This window comes from Ruditapes philippinarum, unplaced genomic scaffold, assembly GCF_026571515.1.
Source record: "Ruditapes philippinarum isolate M1 unplaced genomic scaffold, ASM2657151v2 ctg2828_1_1_1_1, whole genome shotgun sequence".
Lineage (NCBI taxonomy): Eukaryota > Metazoa > Mollusca > Bivalvia > Venerida > Veneridae > Ruditapes > Ruditapes philippinarum.
This window is the reverse complement of record NW_026853358.1, coordinates 68992-91190: the sequence shown is the minus strand read 5'-3', so window position 1 is coordinate 91190 and position 22199 is coordinate 68992. Positions and strand designations below refer to the sequence as shown.

Genomic DNA, 22199 nt, shown 5'->3' with positions numbered 1-22199 from the left:
TGTGTGGGTCATATTAAAGATAAATGAGCTTTAACTTTAGTACATGTCATTTATTTTAGTTGAGAGCACACTCAATGTCACTCAAAGTCAATTTCAATGGATGGAAAAGTCTCAAACAAACTTTACAATGTTGCACGGCAGGGAAGCAACATTCCGTGGACGGACATACAAACAGACAAGTAGGATCTTGACTGTATCAGCTTAGTTATAATTAGTTAATACAACAGATGACAAATCTTTCCTACCCATATATGATAGCATCATGGTATGGCATAGCAATTTACATAACATGACCGTTTTTATTTTCTTAACTCGCTCTTTTACTAAAACTGAAATTAGAAATTGACCAACTGTGATCATCCTTAAACTCTTCTCTAAACTGTATTTGTATACCGTAACACATGTATCTAACAATTTTACTGATATGCATACCATTGTATCATGTTTATCTATTGTGGCAAAACTGGAGATAGTTACTGAACAATATCCATCTGTTGAAGCTCTTCAAAACAATCTGAACAATCTGTAACATCAAACACTTAAAACAGCCTGTATTCATGACAATGAACAGGGAAATAAAATATTGATTATAAATAAAGCAGCATATAGCAGTTATTATAGAGGCCATGTTGTATACTGGTTGATTTAAGCTTTATATAGCATGACTGTGAATAAATACCAATATAAATATGATGTGGCCCTGAGATAGTGATGGACTTTTGTCCTAGAAGAGTTTCTCAAGCTGAGTTATATCTAATTGCTGCATCTGCCCAAAAATAGAATAAGCTTGTTCAGCTCATCTTAAACTCTCGAAAACTGATTTTCCATCGATGTACAACCAGCCTGTTCTGATGGTTAAAATTAAATATATCTCTGAAGGGAAAGTGATTTCGGTTGATGATGAGAATAATAGCTCGTATTCTAAATGTTTGATTCCAATTTCACCTAGAACAATAATAGCAAATATGCTATGTTACATAATGGCCCTTGATAACTGGTGGCTTGTCAGGGTGTATATATTTCAAAATTGAACAAGAGGGCCATGATGGCCCTGAGGTCGCTCACCTGTATATAGGCCCCCCAACACCCCCCCCCCCCCCAACGTTGCAGGGCCAATTTAACCCAAGGGCTTTTATTTTTGCACAAACTTGGTAGACACCCATAAGAAGATGTTTCATGCTAAACATCTAAGCTCTAGCTCATTGGGCTTTTTAAAAGAAGATTTTTTTTAAGTTTTTACTATACACATATAGTTAAAAACAATGACACCCCTGGGGCCGGGCCAGGGCTTTTATTTGAACAAACTTTGTAGACACTTACTAGAAGATGTTTCATGCTTAATATCTAAACTCTAGCTATTTGGGTTTTTTCAAAGAAGATTTAAGTTTTTGCTATACACATATAAAGAAAATCAATGACCCCCGGGGCCGGGCCAATTTTGACCCCAGGTCTTTTATTTGAACAAACTTTGTAGACACTCACTAAAAGATGTTTCATGCTTAATATCTTAATTCTAGCTATTTGGGTTTTTTCAAAGAAGGTTTTTTAAGTTTTTGCTATACACATATAAGGAAAATCAATGACCCCCGGGGCGGGGCCAATTTTGACCCCAGGGCTTTTATTTGAACAAACTTGGTAGACACCTATTAGGACATGTTTGATGCTAAATATCTTAGCCATAGCTCTTTGAGTTCTTTAAAAGAAGATTTTTTAAGTTTTTACTATATGCATATAGGGAAAATCAATAACCCCCTGGGGCGGGGCCAATTTTGACCCCAGGGCTTTTATTTGAACAAACTTGGTAGACACTTATTAGAACATGTTTCATGTTAAATATCTTAGCTCTTACTCTTTTGGTTCTTTAAAAGAAGATTTTTTAAGTTTTTACTATAAGCATATAGGGAAAATCAATGACCCCCTAAGGCGGGGCCAATTTTGACCCCAGGGCTTTTATTTGAACAAACTTGGTAGACACCTATTAGAACATGTTTGATGCTCAATATCTTAGCCATAGCTCTTTGAGTTCATTAAAAGAAGATTTTTTTAAGTTTTTACTATATGCATATAGGGAAAATCAATGACCCCCCAGGGCGGGGCCAATTTTGACCCAAGGGCTTTTATTTGAACAAACTTGGTAGACACTTATTAGAACATATTTCATGCTAAATATCTTAGCTCTAGCTCTTTGGGTTCTTTAAAAGAAGATTTTTAAGTTTTTACTATATGCATATAGGGAAAATCAATGACCCCCCGGGGCTGGGCCAATTTTGACCCCAGGGCTTTTATTTGAACAAACTTGGTAGACACTCACTAGAAGATGTTTCATGCCAAATATCTAAGCTCTAGCTCTTATGGTTTTTTAAAAGAAGATATTTAAAGTTTTTTCTTTCAGTTGCCATGGCAACCAGAGTTCTGCATGGAATTAAATTCTTTGAACAATTTTTAAAGGTGACCACCAAAGGAACATTCCTGTGAAGTTTGGATGAAATTGGCTTAGTGGTTTATGAGGAGATGTCATTTAAAGTAAAAGTTTACGGACGGACGGACGACGGACGGACGGACGGCGGACGAAAAGCGATCACAAAAGCTCACCCTGTCACTTTGTGACAGGTGAGCTAAAAATCAAAAGCTAAATTGACATCATAGTTAAATGATAATGCGTTCTATAGAGGGGTGTGACTAATACCAGCTATAATTTTAGTTTTATGTATTTGTATGTAAATGAAATGCCTAACATAGTATTCCTGGTAAAACAATGTATACAACTTTATTTTTTGCTGAACTTCCAATTTTTCAGGTTATTATTCATTAAAATTAAGCTGACAAAAACATGAATAAATTATTAACCATGTAATGTAATGGTATTACATTGCAGCAGAGAATTTTTGAGGTAACTACATCAGTAAATAAATAATAATAAGATATTTGTACAGTGGGACTCGAAGAAAAACAAAATCTGGCAAAATGAAATGTTACAACACAAGTTATTTTCCTCTTACCTAAAACATATCAACGTTAAAAAAACTGACACTGGCTTATAAAAAATGAAAATAAAAGATAAAATAATTGAGCCGCGTCATGACAAAACCAACATAATGGGTATGCGACCAGCATGGATCCAGACCAGCCAGCGCATCCGTGCAGTCTGATCAGGATCCATGCTGGTCGCTTACCAAGTTTATTACAAGAAGAGAAACTGATAGCGAACAGCATGGATCCTGATCAGACTGCGCGGATGCGCAGGCTGGTCTGGATCCATGCTGGTCGCAAACCCATTATGTTGGTTTTGTCGTGACGCTGCTCAAATGAATAAATATATTTCTACATATACAATTAAGCAGTTTTGAATTTTGAACCTTCAATCATTTCATTAGCTTTTTTTCTGTATAATAAATAAAGACAATTATACCATCATTTCCATTATCAGCAGATAGTCCAACACAACTGTCAAGAGTCAAGATAAATTGCCTTCTTGATAACTTGTCCTCAGCATATATTCACCCTTTTATTTATAAATGACCTGAGTGCTTTCAAGTAGATGTCAATGCAAAGTTAAGATTTTTGGGGAAAAGTAATTAATACAATAATATCAGAATAAGACTTTCCTATTTATTTTTCAAATGATTTTTGTACTCCTTGTCCCAGAAGTAAAGTAAACACAGAGAGGTGAAGATATAGAGGCTGGACAGACTTAAAAACCTTTTCTAAAACTTGATATTGATAAACATTTATTTTACAAGAATCTGATCCACAAATCATTACAACAGAACTAAATTTTTACATGCAAGAAGACCGATACACTATTTCAGGTAGCTAGAACATGCTATTAATAATCTCGACAGATAAATCTTTCAGTCTGACAAATCAGCTATATAAGATGCAAGACACAGAGACCGTCCCCTATAATTTTGAATATCAACTTGAAAGCACTCTGATACATGTATATGACATGATTAATTAAACATTGGCCCCTAACAACACCTTTATAAACAATTTCTACATTTTCTTCATTGTTTTTCCCCCAATAAGCTCTTATAACTCAATTATCTAACATAAACATTAAACCTACAGATTTGTTACAATTAAAGAAAACTTATCTTAGTGCAAACATAATCTCTGTAGATTTTAAGATAATACAGCAATTCAAATAGGTCTGACTGAGGGGATTCTATTTAGATAGGCCGTTTTATAAAGTGAATGGTATCTTTATGCATGTGAGATTGAAATTATTTTGTTCTAAAAATAATAAATTCTCTTTGATTGTAAAATAAAACAGCATATTTGAGCCGCGTCACGACAAAACCAACGTAATGCATTTGCGACCAGCATGGATCCAGACCAGCCTGCGCATCCGCACAGTCTGATCAGGATCCATGCTGTTCGCTATCAGTTTCTCTACTTGTAATAGGATTTGTAAGCAAACAGCATGGATCCTGATCAGACTGCGCGGATGCGCAGGCTGGTCTGGATCCGTGCTCATCGCAAATGCATTTTGTTGGTTTTGTCATGGCATGGCTCATTTATTTATGTGATTTAAAAAGAATGCTTTCTGTCTATGAAAAATGAACCATAAATCTTTTTGTTCAAGTATGATAACTATAAAATTTTCGAACTAACATAAATATTGAACAGGCTCTTTGTTCTCTGAATGGAAAAACTGTTTTATTTCTCTCCGACAAAAGTTATATTAATACCTATTTACTGGTGGTAAAAATTGGGTTAATATTAATCATGCATTTTTATTGTCTCAAGTATACAATAAACTTGTGACAGAAACGTACATATTACTGGTGGTTAATATTGACCATTTTTTAATATTGGGCATTTTTTAATATTGACCATTTTTTAATATTGGGCATTTTTTAATATTGGGTATTTTAATGTCTCAAGTATACAATAAACTTGTGACAGAAACAGACATATTACTGGTGGTTAAAAAAGTTGGTTAATATTGACATTTTTTAATATTGGGTATTTTTAATGTCTCAAGTATACAATAAACTTGCGACAGAAACATGTATATAACATCAAGCAAAAATATCTAACAAATAGTCTGACAAACATCACATGTAAAATTCTCTAGAACTTAAACCCTTCCAGTTGTCTCATGAACTTGCTTTACTTTGAAGTCGGAACTTCCAATTGTTAAAATATTTCAATAATAAAATATTCAAATAAACTGTCAGAATGTGGACAAGATATGATTATACACCGATGATATAGACATTTCAAAATAGATGGTTTTCATGCAGCATGCATTATCTCCCTTGGGTGTTATTTTGAGGTTCATTCCCAATATATATTATGCATAAGATAAAATCTTGAACAATTCCATCATCTCCATGTAAAGTTTGATACAAAAAAAACTTTTTGATATTGCGCTTTAATGATGTTTTACTTCACATAATGTAAAAGAATAAGGACTATTTTCCTATATCTTTTCCTTCAATACTTGTGCTTATTTTTATACTGTGTTAATTATTCATATTGAGAAATAAACCCCAAATATGACTGCCACTTTTGTCTATGATGGTAAATATTGTAAAAATCTGGGGCTATCTTATGCTAACAATATTTTCAGTTAAGTATAAGATGCTGTCAGTTACAAGCTGATAAATAGCTTTCTATTCACAGAAAATAAACTTTCATTTCAGTGAAGTCTGTGGTTCAATTTTACAGTTTGGTTAACACATTAGTAATATAATTTGCTCAATTTACAGACAATTTGTTCACTTATGAAGTGTAAAACCACGGAGTGTAAAACTCACATTCAGTGAACTCTCAGTAGACCAGAATGTATTCTTCTAATCTTCAAGCATGAAACAAGAATTCAGTACAAGGATTGAACTCAAAGTGCTAATGTTAAATTTACAACCAACCAATTACTTAAGTTAAGCCAAGTGAAGTATATGGAAAAACATTTCCCTTTTACCATATCTAAATATTTAATTTCTTGAAAAACAATTTACAATTAAAAACTACAACATCAAAGAAGGTTTACTGAGTACGGAAAACATCTGACAATATTTTCAACTTGACGTGCCCATATATAGTACAGTAAAAAAAATATTTAATTTTTAATAACATAAACTTATGGATACTTTGTAAAAAGGGAGAGGCTGTGTAATAAAAAGGTAATAAAAAATATGAACTTATTTGTTGATGGAATCATAGTTGTATACTGTGTGACAATGTGACCATTACCGTCCTAGGTCAGCCAAGCATATACATGTTGTCTGACCTGGGCCTATACTGTCGACAGCACATTATCAAGATGTTTAAAATCAATTTTTCATCCCTTAAAGTAACAATGGAAAGTTCCAAATTCAAACTGGGCAAGTTCATATACATACAACTTTAGCCATGTAAGGGTTAAGTTTATTCAGTTACATGACAGCTCTGAAGAACCCTTGTATCTAATGTCAACAGCAAGTTTGTCAGTTTCCGACAGCATACTCTAGAAATTTGCACTTATACATAATTTCATTAGTACTGTTAAAAATAAGGTAACAGGAATACCCTTGCCACGTATAAAATATATATGAGCCGTGTCACGACAAAACCAACATAATGTGTATGCGAACAGCATGGATCTAGACCAGCCTGCGCATCCGCGCAGTCTGATCAGGATCCATGCTGTTCGCTTACAGACCCTATAACAAGTAAAGAAACTGATAGCGAACAGCAGGGTTCCTGATCAGACTGCCCGGGTGCGCAGGCTGGTCTGGATCCATGCTGGTCGAAAACCATTATGTTGGTTTTGTCGTGACACGGCTCAATTATCAAAATGTCTTGTGTAAACACGTAACACGTCAGATGTAACTTTATCCTTTCATACTATCACAAGATTATAATCAAAGAAACTTGACAGTTCAAATTTGCTCACCTTGCCTAAAACTAAAGATTTTTCAAAATACAAAAATATAGTGTCATACATGAAGTTGTTTTATCTACCAGTATGTGCTGTTGTAAGGCATTAACTTAAAACAGTTAATGTAGGAAAATACTGCCTAAACTTTTGTCTTTGAAAAAGATTTGTTAATATTACTCATTTATCATCTTTAGCATGTAAAATATTCAACCCAATGAAGAAAACAAAGGAGAAATTCTGGAGTGAAAAAAAAAACAACTTAGAAAAAATCTTAACACTTGAAAAATAATCTTTAACTAAGGAAATAAAAGATTAAATTTGAGGAAATATTATCCAGCAGGTCATTTTTATCACATTTTTGTCTTAACAACTTTATTTTTAGTAATCTGTTGATATAATTGACAAAAGTAAAGATAGAAAAATCATCTTTCACACTTGCTCAAATGAGTTTAAACTGATATATCAACAAGTTTTCATAAAGTTTGTTGCAAAACAGAAGAAGAAAAAATGTTTCACAGAAAGTAAATATCTACCATTCTCGAACATCAACCTTTATGTTTGGCTCAATAGAGCCTAATTATAGGTGAGCTTGAAACATAAAAAATACACAAACATGGTCATGTGACACTTCAGCTAAATACATGATATGACTGCCATGTTAAACATGATATAATACTATAAATAACTCTGAATGTTGTGATCTTTTGGCAGTGTTTTGATTAAAAATATGCATTTCTAGCCAAGAAAATTCCTGCCAGAAATATTGATATCTTGTGTGTATAATGAGATGCAAGTTTGATGCAACCTTTAACACGTAAAATGAAAATGATGAGTCACTTCCCCTGACCATTACATCCTAAACAGAGCTTTTCATTCCTTTTTCATTGGTCTTCAATTGATTAACCAGGGTAAAGAGAAAGACCTTGTCATGTGATCAAATGACTGTATTGCAGCTTTCTTTTCTTGCAGTATAATTCTACAATTGTATGAACAGCTGTCATCCTGATGCCTTTATAGCCCGTACATGTCCTGGTCACAACACTTAATATATAAACCATCAATCTATTACTTCTATAAGTAATCAGCAATTCATTAAAAAGTCAAAATGTTACTATAAATAGACCAAATCATGTGATCCCTTGATGCATAAGAAAGGCCACAATTATTCTATAAATAGCACTTGCCACATGTAATATTCTCCAGCATGTGAGACTTACTGTTTACCATGGACTAACTGCTATATCAATAGAGCGAACCATGGAAACTTCCCTTGCTTTTGCATTTTGAAATGATGACTTTGCAACTGAAGGCTTATGATGATTTTTTCAGCATTGAATCATTTCCTTCGATGTTTTCTGTAACGATGTTCATGGTATAATGAAGGGTGAAGATTTACGAGACGGTCTCGAGGTAGGCAGTTCAGGGGAATGCTGCGTGTTTGTAAGAATTGGACCTGAGACTCAGACACCCACTGATCTGGTATACTGTAATTGGAAAATATTATAATAATAATTATTTTATTAATTGTGTTTGGTTTTATGCCAATTTTAACACATTTTTGGTCAAATTTTGATGGTAAGTTCACATAAACAGCTTTCCTGGTCTGCTTGCCAGTAATTAAATATTTCTACGTAAATATTTCCTTTTAAAACTTGTCATGCTTTAAGTCAAACAGTTTACTAAAATAAAATAAAATTTTTTATCAATTTGCCAAAATTACAACCATACATATTCATAGAATGATATGATTTCATGAGACTGAATTCTGTATATTGCTGAAGCAACAACATACATCTCAGATACATTGCTCACTTACTTGCTTAAATGGAAAATTACAAATGGCATGTACTTACATATTTTGTGGTGTCCATTGAAGGAGGAATTGAGCTTTCCCTGAATCATCCTTCCTTCTAGCAATCACCTGCAAATACATAATAACATCTTTTTAATAAGTCTTATTTGCATAAGATAATGTAATTTTTAACCCCTAACCTGCTTTAGTAATGTAATAAACATGTCTATGAAACTGTCTATAAAATTTATCATTTTGGGAATATCAAGATGAAAACTTGAAGTTGGTCAGCCAACAGTATAGAACCTTGTCAGACTGCATGAACATACAAGCTGGCCTGGCTTTATAATGGTGGAACAAGGCTGTCGTCGATGGTCTGGCCTTGGCCAGACCAATATTTTGGCCAAAAATGGTTAACAAGAGGGCCATGATGGCCCAAAGTCGCTCACCTGTATATAGGCCCCTGGAGCGGGGCCAGTTTTAACACCAGGGCTTTTATTTGAACAAACTTGGTTGTATATGTATGCATGTATATATATATATATATATATATATATATATATATATATATATATATATATATATATATATATATACATACATACATATATATATATATATACATACATACATATATATATATCATATATATATATACATAATATGTATATATATATATATATATATGTATATATATATATATCTATATATATATATATACATATATATATATATATATATATATATATATATATATATATATATATATATATATATATATATTATGTATATATCTAAAAAAAAAAAGTCAAGCTAATGAATGACCCCCGGGGCGGGGCCAATTTTGACCCTAGGGCTTTTATTTGAACAAACTTGGTAGACACTCATTAGAAGATGTTTCATGCTAAATATCTTAGCTCTAGCTCTTTGGGTTCTTTAAAAGAAGATTTTTTAAGTTTTAACTATATGCATATAGGGAAAATCAAAAGACACCCTGGGGCGGGGCCAATTTTTGACCCTAGGGCTTTTATTTGAACAAACTTGGTAAACACTCACTAGAAGATGTTTCATGCTTTATATCTAAACACTAGCTATCTGGGTTTTTTCAAAAGAAGATTTTTAAGTTTTTTGCTATACACAGTCATATAAGGAAAATCAATGACCCCCGGGGCGGGGCCAATTTTGACCCTAGGGCTTTGATTTTGAACAAACTTTGTAGACACTCACTAGAAGATGTTTTCATGCTTAATAGCTAAACTCCAGCTATTTGGGTTTTTTTAAAGAAGATTTTTTAAGTTTTTGCTATACACATATTAGGAAAATCAATGACCCCCGGGGCGGAGCCAATTTTGACCCCAGGGCTTTTATTTGAACAAACTTGGTAGACACCTATTAGAACATGTTTCATGCTAAATATCTTAGCTCTAGCTCTTTGAGTTCTTTAAAAGAAGATTTTTTAAGTTTTTACTATATGCATATAGGGAAAATCAATGACCCCCTGGGGCCGGGCCAATTTTGACCCTAGGGCTTTGATTTGAACAAACTTGGTAGGCACTCAATAGAAGATGTTTCATGCCAAATATCTAAGCTCTAGCTCTTACGGTTTTTTAGAAGAAGATTTTTTAAGTTTTTCTTATTGGTTGCCATGGCAACCAGAGTTTTTAATGGAATTTAAATTTTTGAACAACTTTGAAAGGGGTCCACCTAAGGATCATTTCTGTAAAGTTTGGTTGCAATTGGCCATGTAGTTTAGGAGGAGATGTTGTTTGAAAAGTTTGACGCCATTTTTTGAAGGACGCACGACGGACGCAGAGTGATGACAAAAGCTCACCTTTTCGTGCTCAGGTGAGCTAAAAAAAAACAACACGCATCGCTGATTAGCAATTTGACACTTAACTGGCCCCTTATGCAATGCGCAGTAATATACAAACATGACGCGAAGAAACAACTGGACACTGTTAATTGACCAGGTATATGTAGGGGTCCTACGAAGTCAAGTGTGAGTTAATTGACATGGACGTGGCTTCGGACAGTTCACCGTATGTATATATATATGTGTGTTTATTTAAAATATAACATCACAATTCTTTAAATTAATTACTTCTGTTCACATACAAGTATCTTAATATGAATAGTTTAAGATAGTAAAATACCATGATGTGTTACACAATTCCTTCGGAACCAAATCAACCAAAATCATTTCGTTTCAAAACGAACATTTGGTTAGTACATTTTTTCATCAATGTTATATATAAATTATGATATAAAAAAAAAACACAAAAAAGAAAACAAAAAAACTTCATGAGATTTGCAATATGCATTATGAATATCTTAAACTAGTATGCCTGAATTCTCCGAGAACTTGATAACATTTTATTGGATTTACTTATTAAGGCCGCACAACCTTTGAAGACCGAATACACTAGAAAACTTGGTTTTGTTTGTGATTTCTATGGTAACGATATTAACCGAGACTTCTTAGAGGTGCAGCTTCAGCTGCTACGTTCACATTTTGACAAATCAGAAAATAATACTGTTACTGTACCTGACGCTTTGAAATTTGTGTCAAAACAGTCGGTGCTAGAACGAGCACTGTTCACTGAGGTTGTTTTGTTGTTAAAGATTTTGTTAGTAATGCCTGCTACTTATGTTACCAGTGATAGGACATTCTCGGCGCTCAGAAGAATAAAGACATACCTGAGATCGACAATGTCTTAAGTATGTTTGTACAATCTAAGTTATGGTGTTACATATTCATAAATACAGGACAGATTCACTAAACTTACGTGTAATTGCCGATGAGTTCATTACCTGCGATGTGTTTTTGGAAAATTTACATAAAATGAAACTCTGTGTTTTGTAAGATTATTGTTAACAAAATACAAGTTACTGCTAAACAAAAAGCAATTATTGTTGACTCGCAATGTACAATTCTTCCATCATGGCATCGATTGTTATTTAAGCTTATACAATTGTGAGATTTATGTTAAACAATAATCCACGTACTGTAATACTTTTGTATTTGTTTATTTATAATTATCAGATAAAAATGCATCTAAAGAATATAACAACATCAGTTATTATTTTTCATTTGCCAAAATAATATCAATTACATGTATTCAATTTTTTATGTACACCTGGCCGCCTGTTATGCAAACCTTAAATTTCACCCTTAAAACTTACGACACACTTAAATCTGTAAAAAATTGTTGACATTATTACTATAACATGTACTAGCGACAGGCTGTAAACTGTGCCAAATATACGGGAAAACGCCCGAGAGCATCCTAGAATAAAAAATTTTCCGGGGGAGCATGCCCCCGTAGCCCCCTACATTCGGGCTTAAACCTACCAAATTGGCCGCACCAATCATAAAATCGTGACGACGGGCCTGTGGAAAAGGATTATCACTTTCAGTTCCAGCAAAGTAAGGTTGAAAAAAATGTTTTATAGGGGAAGTTACTCATGCAATAATCCTAAAATAGCTCTTAACAAGGTTGTCTCCCTTGATATATTAATATAAATTTGCAAAATCAAAACTGAATTTCTTTACAAGGAACAATTACAATGTGATTAAATACTCTTCATGGTCAATTAATGTTTCCCTTCAGTGTCATACAATGCTCAGGAAATCCTTGAGAGAATTTAAAACAAGACAAAGGTTTCAACAAGGATACTGGGATTATATCTGTACAAACATTTATCTGCAGGCAAAACTAAAGTCTTTGTTGCAACATTGCTTCCCTCTGTGTGTATTTGCTGAATAGATTTTATAAGACAAAAGAGGTAAGACAGTCCTCTTATAAATGGTCAATATTATTTGTAAGGTTTAACAATTTCAGCTGAGCTGAAAACAAAAATTAATGCAGCAAATGTTTCAGCTTTATTAGTAGGCATATTTCAACATGTTCTTTTTGTTAAAAATTGGTAGATCAATTTCTGATTTATCAATTAATTTCTGATTAATTATGTTTTGACTGCGTAGTAAAAGATCATGAGGTACAACACCTAAATTCATAGCTACATAATGTGTTTATAAAGCAAAGATCTTTATACACTAAAAAAATATGGAAAAGTGAAAATGATAATAAGCTGTTATCAATGAACACCAAGAGAATGTTACATAAATGTAATGTGACAGTTGTTGTCTACTGAACACAGAACTGTTCTATTTGACCACTCACAGAACAATTGAAAGTAAGACAGAGTGGTTATTTACATGTAATTCTTGCATCTCAGGCAGGATTATCTACCGTTTACACCGGTGCTAGAAAACTCTGTCTTACACCCCCCATGTAAGACAAGTCGCATGCTTTAAATGACGTCATTGACGCGCGACTTTTATGAATGAATCGCGTTCTTAGGATGACATCATTTTTCCGTTATGAATGAAGTTGTATGGTCATAAGCTTCTATAAGAAAAAAGTGCGTAATGAGAATATCAGTTTTCATAATTTCTGTTTCGAAATTTTTTTTTACATGTAATATGCAAGAAAAAGAATCAAACACCGGCTGTTGGTACAGACGGGAATATCTAGCTCTCAGGTAACTGTGTAGCGGAAACTCGGCAGAGCCTCGTTACCGCTGTAAACAGTTACCCTCGAGCTAGATATTCCGGTCTGTACCGGCAGCCGGTGTAAGATTCTTATAGTACAGTTTAATTAGACAAACTGTTACTTATACTATTTAATATGACCGAGTTGTTACTTAAATACCAGTAACTGTTGAATATGACAAAGCTGTCACAGGACTTTTGAATGTGATAAAACTGTCATTTACAGATACATGACAAAAACTGTAACTTACAACATTATGGAATGTGACAAAGCTGTCATTTACAGATAAGTAGTGACTGTTGCTGAGTTGAAACTTACTGACTGTCAAAAGTGACTGGAAGAACAGTTGGATAAGACAAATGTCTAACTTACAGAACTGTGGAATATGAAAATGCTGTTACCTACACAACTGTGTCACATGAAAAAGCTGTTATTTATAGAAACTTGTTATATTTGACAAAGCTGTTAACTTTAAAGAACTGTGGGTTGTGACTGAACTGCTACATTATGAACAGTTAAATGTGAAACTTTAAGCTGTTGGGCACACTAAAGAGGAATGTGACAAAGTTATTTCTTACATAAACTTATAATACCTGTCAAAGCTGTTACCTACACAACTGTAATTGTCACTAACATAAACTTGATATATGTGACAAAACTGTTATTTAAAGAACTGAGGAATGTGACAAAGCTATCGTTTAAAGAACTATGGAATGTGACAAAGCTGTCATTCAAAGACATGTAGAATGTGACAAAGCTGTAACTTAACAGTTGAATGTGACTAAGCTGTTATTTAATAACTGTGGATTTTGACAAAACTATCATTTAAAGACCTATGGAATGTGACAAAGCTGTGTAACAACAGTTGAATGTGACAAAGCTGTTACTTAAACAACAGTTGAATGTGACAAAGCTGTGTAACAGTTGAATGTGACAAAGCTGTGGAATGTGACAAATCTGTAATTTACAGAATTTTTGAATGTAAGAACTGTGGAATGTGACAGAGTTGTTACTTACATAACTGCAGAATGTGACAAAGCTGTTACTTAAAGTGCTGTGGAATGTGACAAAGCAGTGTAACAATAGTTGAATGTGATAAAGCTGTTACTTAAACAACAATTAAATGTGACAAAGTTGTGGAATGTGACAAAGCTGTTACTTACAGAACTGTAATATATAACAAAGCTGTTACTTTAAGAACTATCAAATATCACAAAGCTGTTACTTAAAGAACTGTAGAATGTGACAAAACCATTACTTACAGAACTATGGAAAGTCACAAAGCGGTAACTATCATAAACTTGTAATATGTGACAAAGCTGTTACTTACAGAACTGTGGAATGTGACATTAAGCTGTAAAGAACTGTGAGTTGTTACTTACAGAACTGTGGAGTTACATAGCTGTTATTTAAAGAACTGTGACCATGGGACAGAGTTGTGACTTACAGAACTGTGACCATGGGACAGAGTTGTGACTTACAGAACTGTGGAATGTGACAAAGCTGTTACTTACAGAACTGTAGAATGTGACAAAGCTGTTACTTACAGAACTGTGGAATGTGACAGAGCTGTTACTTACAGAACTGTGGAATGTGACAGAGTTGTTACTTACAGAACAGTGGAAAGTGACAAAGCTGTTACTTAAATAACAGTTAAATGTGACAAAGGCTTACTTACAGAACTGTAGAATGTGACAAAGTTGTTAGTTACAGAACTGTAAAATGTGACAAAGCTGTTATTTAAACAGCAGTTGAATGTGACAAAGGTGTTATTTAAAGAACTGTGGAATGTGACAAAGCTGTTATGTAAAGAACTGTGACAATGTGACAGAGTTGTTACTTACAGAACTGTGGAATGTGACATAGCTGTTATTTAAAGAACTATGAAATGTGACAAAGCTGTTACTTACAGAACTGTGGAAAGTGACAAAGCTGTTACTTAAATAACAGTTAAATGTGACAAGGGCTTACTTACAGAACTGTAGAATGTGACAGAGTTGTTACTTACAGAACTGTGGAATGTGACATAGCTGTTATTTAAAGAACTATGAAATGTGACAAAGCTGTTACTTACAGAACTGTGGAATGTAACAGAGTTGTTATTTAAAGAACTATGAAATGTGACAGAGTTGTTACTTACAGAACTGTGACAATGTGACAGAGTTGTTATTTAAAGAACTGTGACAATGTGACAGAGTTGTTACTTACAGAACTGTGGAATGTGACAGAGTTGTTACTGCCATTGAGATCAAGCTGGGTCCTCTCTGTTATAACATTGAGCTGCTGCTGGAGTCTCTCCATTACACCTGTGTCAAAATAATCCTCTGTCTTAACTGAAAATACAACAACAATAAACTGTAATTACTTATATCCTGATTTGATTTCAGCTAAATGGGGATAAACATTTCCTATAAATTTTTTATAATTTCATTTTAATAAGGCTAATCCTGCTGGCGGTGATTAAATCTACCTTTGCAACCAGTGCAGATCAGGATCAATCGGCACATCCAGGTTGTCTGATCTTGGTCTACATTCTTTACTGTTAAGTCAGTTTTACTTTTGAAATGTTTCCTGAACATGATGAATGATTTTGTCCAGATTCAAAGATGGACAAGTCTATTTAAAATATTTAGAACGGTACGGGTGAAATTAACTTTCTGAAAGGGCAGTGATAATGACTTGCACTTGCCACTACATAGTGCCAGGTTAGCTTGTATATGACACAACTAATCTTTGGTAAATATTTATCCCACTTGATGCTTTTTTCTGTAAAACTTAAAATTTACAGTCAAGAATTCAAAGCAAGAATAGTCCAATAGATTACACATAAATTCAGCAGGGTAAAGGTGGAAGAATATGTAACCTACACAGGTGCTATAAACTCATGTAAAATTTCAGGCAAATGGCACTCTGATAGCACAATCAACTTAACTTAAGAAACTTGCTTAATATTTAATAACAAGGAAAGAATTCACCAACACTGGTTATCACTTAGGGATATGTTAATTAAATTCAGATTCCTTAACAATGGGTTTCTCATATGTTCAGCTGCCACTGTATCAGCACTATTAAGGGATAACAAAAAAATGGTGAAATTTAATGAATTCTGAACTGTTGTCAATGAAGGCCTGGGTCATTAAATTTTAATGATCAAGGTCAAATTTCAAAAGGAAGCTTTCATCAACAACTATGTAGTGTCCAAAGACATTATACATAAAGATATTATGATGAGAGAAACACACTGACCAAATGTATGGACAAAATAGTCATCCATGTGGATTAATCAATTTAAGGAAAGCATTATATCTTAAAAGTATTAAATCTTCCCTTGTATTCTTTTCTTCGAAAGAATATCTCTCAAATTATGCTTTTCTATATAATTTGTCTCACTAATCATATAATGGTACATACAGCTTAAATTGTTTACCACAACAACTTTAATGCACTCAGGAACAAAGGAAATCAGAACTTACTACTCATAAGACTGTTGGATTATATTAAGAATGTGACAAAAAGTTCATAGAATAATAAATGTCTGAGTAACAGAGGCAAGAAATGATTTTTAAAGTCTGTAAATACTTGACAGGGGGCAAACATTAGGGTACAATTAATTATATAAATCAATGAGAGTACAGATTAAAGGGCAAATGAGTAGGATCAATAGCTATGATAAAATGAACTAATGAATGAAAAAATCTCACAACCAAAAACTTTTTTTTATCATTTTCTCTACTGTTATTTTCTTTTTTTTCCCCTTCAAATGAAACAAAAAACATGTCCCTAAAAAAAGCAAAGCATAATTCCATACATATTCTGATTTGAATTCCAGAATCTCCGAGCTAAGAAGATTTTTGTGAGAGATAATGGGAGCCATGTTGTGAGCTGAATGAGTTAAACCACTTGAGGCCTAGTCTGCAAACTCATATTTACATTGAGCCTGTTGCAAGGCTAGCTAATTTCATAACGGTAACTCTTTATAATCCAGATGTTCTGCAAGCTGCATCTCAATCCCTAAGGCAGGAAATGATTATTGAAATGTTTCTTGGAAAACTTTCTCTGTTTACATAGCTTATTATTTAGCAAGCTGTTTCCATTGATTTAATATATTTTTTAAAGCTTCACTGTAAATATTAACTGGTATATTATGCACCTTTATGACTCATCATCTTTTTTTTCAACCTTCAACTGCTTCTTTTCAATGTGGCAACATAATACATTTTATAATTGCTAGATCGAAGTTTTAGTGCAGCACATTAATGCTCCAGGGACTTGACAATACCTTGACCCTAAATGTATATCAATGACCTTTGACCTCACATTCTTACTACTATAACTTTGACCCTAAACTTCATGGTTATAAAGATGGACAAAAAGTTTGTCTAAAATGTGAACATTAATACAAGATAGAAGCCTATTAAATTCTGTAAAAGAATCCTCTTTGATATTATTTATTGCAAGTAAATGCACCTTTGTAGACATGTTTGGCATATGGAATTATTGACCTGAAGATAGATGATAGCACAATCTGTATGGAGCACAGGAGCCGGTATATTTGGCAATACAAATGGAAATATATGTCAGATGAATTAGAGCTTGGTATAAAATTAGAGGCATTTGGCCTGCTTTATATATGTATCCTAGAGATTGGAATCAGCTGTTCTTATGTATACATGTCAAGACATGCTGCCATGTTGAAGGTTACTATAGCTTTTGCCATCGGTACAAAACAAGGCCACCCTGAATGCTTGTTCTTGCAGTTTGCACGACCAGGCTCTATATTAATGTAACTCAAATGTTATATTTTGATAATGAAATTCCTTAGCTGGTTAAAGGGATAACATGAAAATTACATACATAATTTACGGGTCCAGTTTTGTGTTGCTAACACTCTGTCGGCCATGTTACTGACAGGAACAGGGCTCTCTAAGTCAAAACTAAGTCACCAGTTTTAATCAAGAGTCCTTAAGATTTTCTCTAATTTATCATTTTCTTCTTCCCCACACCCACCACAATCCCAGAAAAGAAACTAAACAAGCCTGCATTGTACAGAAATGTTTGTAATAATCTGCATGTAGCTTTTGTTGTTGCAAATATTTTTATTTGCTGGAATAAATAAATGCTTGTTTATGTTACTAAGTTAAGAATAGTTAATCCAACAATGTTTCTGTAAATTTAATTCAACAAAGAAATTGCTAGCTGATAAAATCAAAACTTCAGAAATAGTATTATCTATTATTTCAAGGGTCCTGGTCATATTCTTTTTGTGCATGTACTTGGACACAGGTAGATCATTTGTACCTGTATAATCAATTATGGGTACATGTATATAGGAAATTCTGTGTCCAGTACAACCCTGTAACAAAAACTCTGCTACCAATGATCAGGATGTCATGACATCCCTGGCCAGGTGACTATACACAAACAAACATTTACACAATTATGTCTGGCCTGACAGGAAGATATAGATCTGACATATATATAAACAGGAGACATGATAATAGTGCCAGAGATATGTGTACGGCCTGTATTGCTTCACTGCCTCAACAGATTTTCATAACCTGATTTGTTCCCCCCATTCTTGCAAATCTATTTATAAATTGTCTGCAAAGTTTTCATTGAAACAACATTTTCAACTGGCTTAAAAATACACATAAACACAAGGTAACTTAAAATTTAGCATGATAACTTCAATATACCCTGTAGTAACTAGACTCCTTACTATTTCTAAATGGCTATTGGTCAGTGATTGAATATTAATACTACAGATTTATGATATAGCAGTTGTAAGAGAAGTTTAGAGGTATTTAAGGTGTTTGACCATGAGTTTAACTGTTATAAAAATAATTGTGTGGTTGGACAGACAGACGGACAGACACTCAAGCGGGAAGTTTATATTTACTTTATAAACAAGTCATGTGTATTTGAAAATCAATGTATTACTAGTACACAACAAATAGTGTCAGACAAGTATGTAGTTATCCCAGGCATCCATGGTTTGAATCCTATCTGTTAAATCTGTACAATAAAGCAATGAAAAAACTTTCCAAATTAAAAATAACAACAACAACAGCACCCCCCTCCAAAAATAAACAGATCCTTAATGATATTTCATCAGTGGTGTAATACATATACTGTAACATTAGATACATGAAATGTAGAAGTTATTTTTTTTTTCTTCTTCCTAAAAACATGTTTTTCTTAAACCAGTATTATATTTAGCTGGAAAACTCTTCAAAAAAAGATAAATTGAGACTTCAGTTCCTCTGAAAGATATCATTCTGATTAGAACAAAAAAAGAAAGAAAAAAAACGATCCATAATGAAGATATCTGACAATGTATCAATACATTGACCTTTCATATTTACAACTGGGGGGCATCTCAACATTACAATTTTACATTGGAATACAAAAGCGAAATATTAAACCGTCATTAAGGATTCATTTACCTATCTTTAAAACTATTTCATAAATATACTTATTCATTGTATTTGTAAATATACACCAAAATGATAATAGCGTGAAATTACAGAGAGAGAAAAAGTAATTTTACAATTATGTAAAATTAATACGCAATGAAATAGCTGCAAATTGGACTTGAATAGACAAAAAAGTCAATACATTGTAAATATGATATTTTGTACGAAACTAAATTCCTTTGTTGCATATTTTTATAACTAATGAAGTCAACATGGGTAATTGTGGGTTTGTGGTTAAAGTGTTTTGTATATATCTTACAGCAAATACATTTGTTTTGAAAATATAGGTTCACCACATCGCAGCTGCTGTTAATGTGTAAAAAACAGAAAATTTAATATACTTGTTCTTTATTTTATAGATTTGAACTTGTTTCTTTATCATAATGTTATTATAAATCATACAAATGTTTGTTGATAAGTTAAATCAGGCATAAAGCCAGTTTTGTGTACATTTCTTCTCCTTTATCTCTCTCGCAAGATTTTCTAATTAATACACCAATGATATAAATACTCTACTAAAATGTGGATGAATGAGTTTTGCACTAAAATCTACCCCCACCATCCAACAAGTCACCATGCAACCCTTTACTCCACCAGAGTTAAAGACAATTTGTTATCTTGTTTTTTATTTGGTAGAACCCCCAAAAATTGTGTCAAGTGTAGGCTAACAATATCGGGACTTTAATTTCAATGCTATCAATTTATATCTAAATGTTGCTGCAATATTTGAAATATGCACTTAACTGACACACTCGCGGTTTAATTTTAATTCCGCATTCTATACATGTTATCTAATTCTCACCATCATTAATTTAAACAGCATTTGCAGCATCTATAGGAATTTAACCTCAACAAACTTATTCAAATTTACAAGACAAAGCCCCACCTTGAGCTATAATCAGTATGATAAGGTATTTTATGAAGAGTAATTAGGTTCAATAGTGTGATAGGCCCGGTATTTTAAGGGATAAGCTCCTGCAATAATCAATACCGACTGCAAAACTGTGCTGTATAGCCTATATTCTGCAGACATCACTTTGTCTTTGTAACATTTGTTAATGATTATAGCATCTTAAATTAGACGGCATTGATTTCCCATAATGCTTTCAGAGTGAGAGCACTTTTACTATACCATTTGTACCGAGAAAATATCATATAAAACTCAATCAAATATACTCATTTGCTATGAAACAAACTGTACTGGGAAGTACTAAGGCATTGTTTAATGATATTTTCCTGACAGACACACAATTAAGTACATTTCTGTACTAAGAAGCACTTGTTTACTTATACAGACTCACAAAGGAACAAAATACTAAGAAGCACTTGTTCACTTATAACGGTTTCACAAAAGAACAATTAAGGCAAACAGTTTTAAGTAGAATGATGTTGATGTAAGAGATAAAGGTAATTGTAGTATATTTTTTTCACTAACATTTATAAGTTAAAATAAAGATTGCTATAGTTGAAATAAAGATTGTTATATGAAATTAGCTCATCAAATTAGAACATAATTTTATACACTGCTTTCCTTTTTTGAGTACCATACATAAACAACAAAATGAAAACATATCACTTATACACTGAATTTTTACACTGGACACAACCTGTCAGATTATGACTATCTTTAAACAATTGTCTGCAAAAATACTGAAGTTGACATTTTTCTCAGTCAAATCAATAAAAACAATTAACATGTCTATACCATGCACAGGTAACTCCCTGAAATCAATCTTACAAATAATATAATTTTCATTTCTGTTCAACAGGTCCTGCTAATGTCATTACTGAATATATAGTGACTTGCACTACAGGCTAGTAAACCAGGGGTTGCTTGGGTTCAATCCTCTACGTCACATTTTATCTCAGACATTGAGTTGAATGGTCATTTATGCCTTAGCGCTGATTGGATTAAAAGTCGGTCATTTGCTGATAAATTTGTAATATCTAGCTAGTTATCCAGGAAAGTTGGTAAGGTGAGCTAACATTTAAGATATGACCAACATGAGGGCCTGAAGATTTAATTACCAGGATACTTCTTGTTCAACAGACTGGAACCATTTAAAGACTACCTATTTAATGATCATTACTGTACAGTTTAGTTTCGAGAAAGATTTTGTATTTTTAGCTCTGGACCAGAAACATTTGAGCAATATTTATAGAGGACCACCAAAAGACCATTCCTGTATAGTTTCATTACTATATGGGCCAATCAGTTTAGGAGAATATGTATTTTTATTTAAAAATGTTAACAATGGGTGCTGGACATTGGGATATCATGATATCACCTTGAGCTAGATAAGCTTAGGCATGACTGTGCAATTGCAATCTGACTTGCATTTAAAAACCATATAACCCCACAAATTAACAATGGACTATTCTTAATTCAATGCAGGGCAAGTCTATAAAACAAATATAGCAGTGTTACAATAGTACATGTATTTTAGGGGTTTATTGTCACACTTTATTATATAAGTGAAAACTTTAAAAACTGAAACTGCCTT

At 33.1% G+C, this 22199-nt stretch overlaps 1 protein-coding gene across 2 annotated transcripts in view; it reads right to left on the bottom strand.

Annotated features, from left to right (window-relative positions):
• Positions 1 to 2766: 2766 nt before the first annotated feature.
• LOC132736628 (zinc finger protein AEBP2-like) overlaps positions 2767 to 22199 on the bottom strand; it is a 43275-nt gene continuing 23842 nt past the window's right edge. For both annotated transcript variants that reach the window (XM_060723792.1, XM_060723793.1), the window contains exons 4-6: positions 15428 to 15552; positions 8725 to 8792; positions 2767 to 8355 (exon numbers count right to left, since the gene is read on the bottom strand). In XM_060723792.1, the coding sequence (XP_060579775.1) occupies positions 8208 to 8355; positions 8725 to 8792; positions 15428 to 15552 (341 nt within the window). In that variant the 3' untranslated portion in view covers positions 2767 to 8207. The remainder of the gene's footprint in view (positions 8356 to 8724; positions 8793 to 15427; positions 15553 to 22199) is intronic.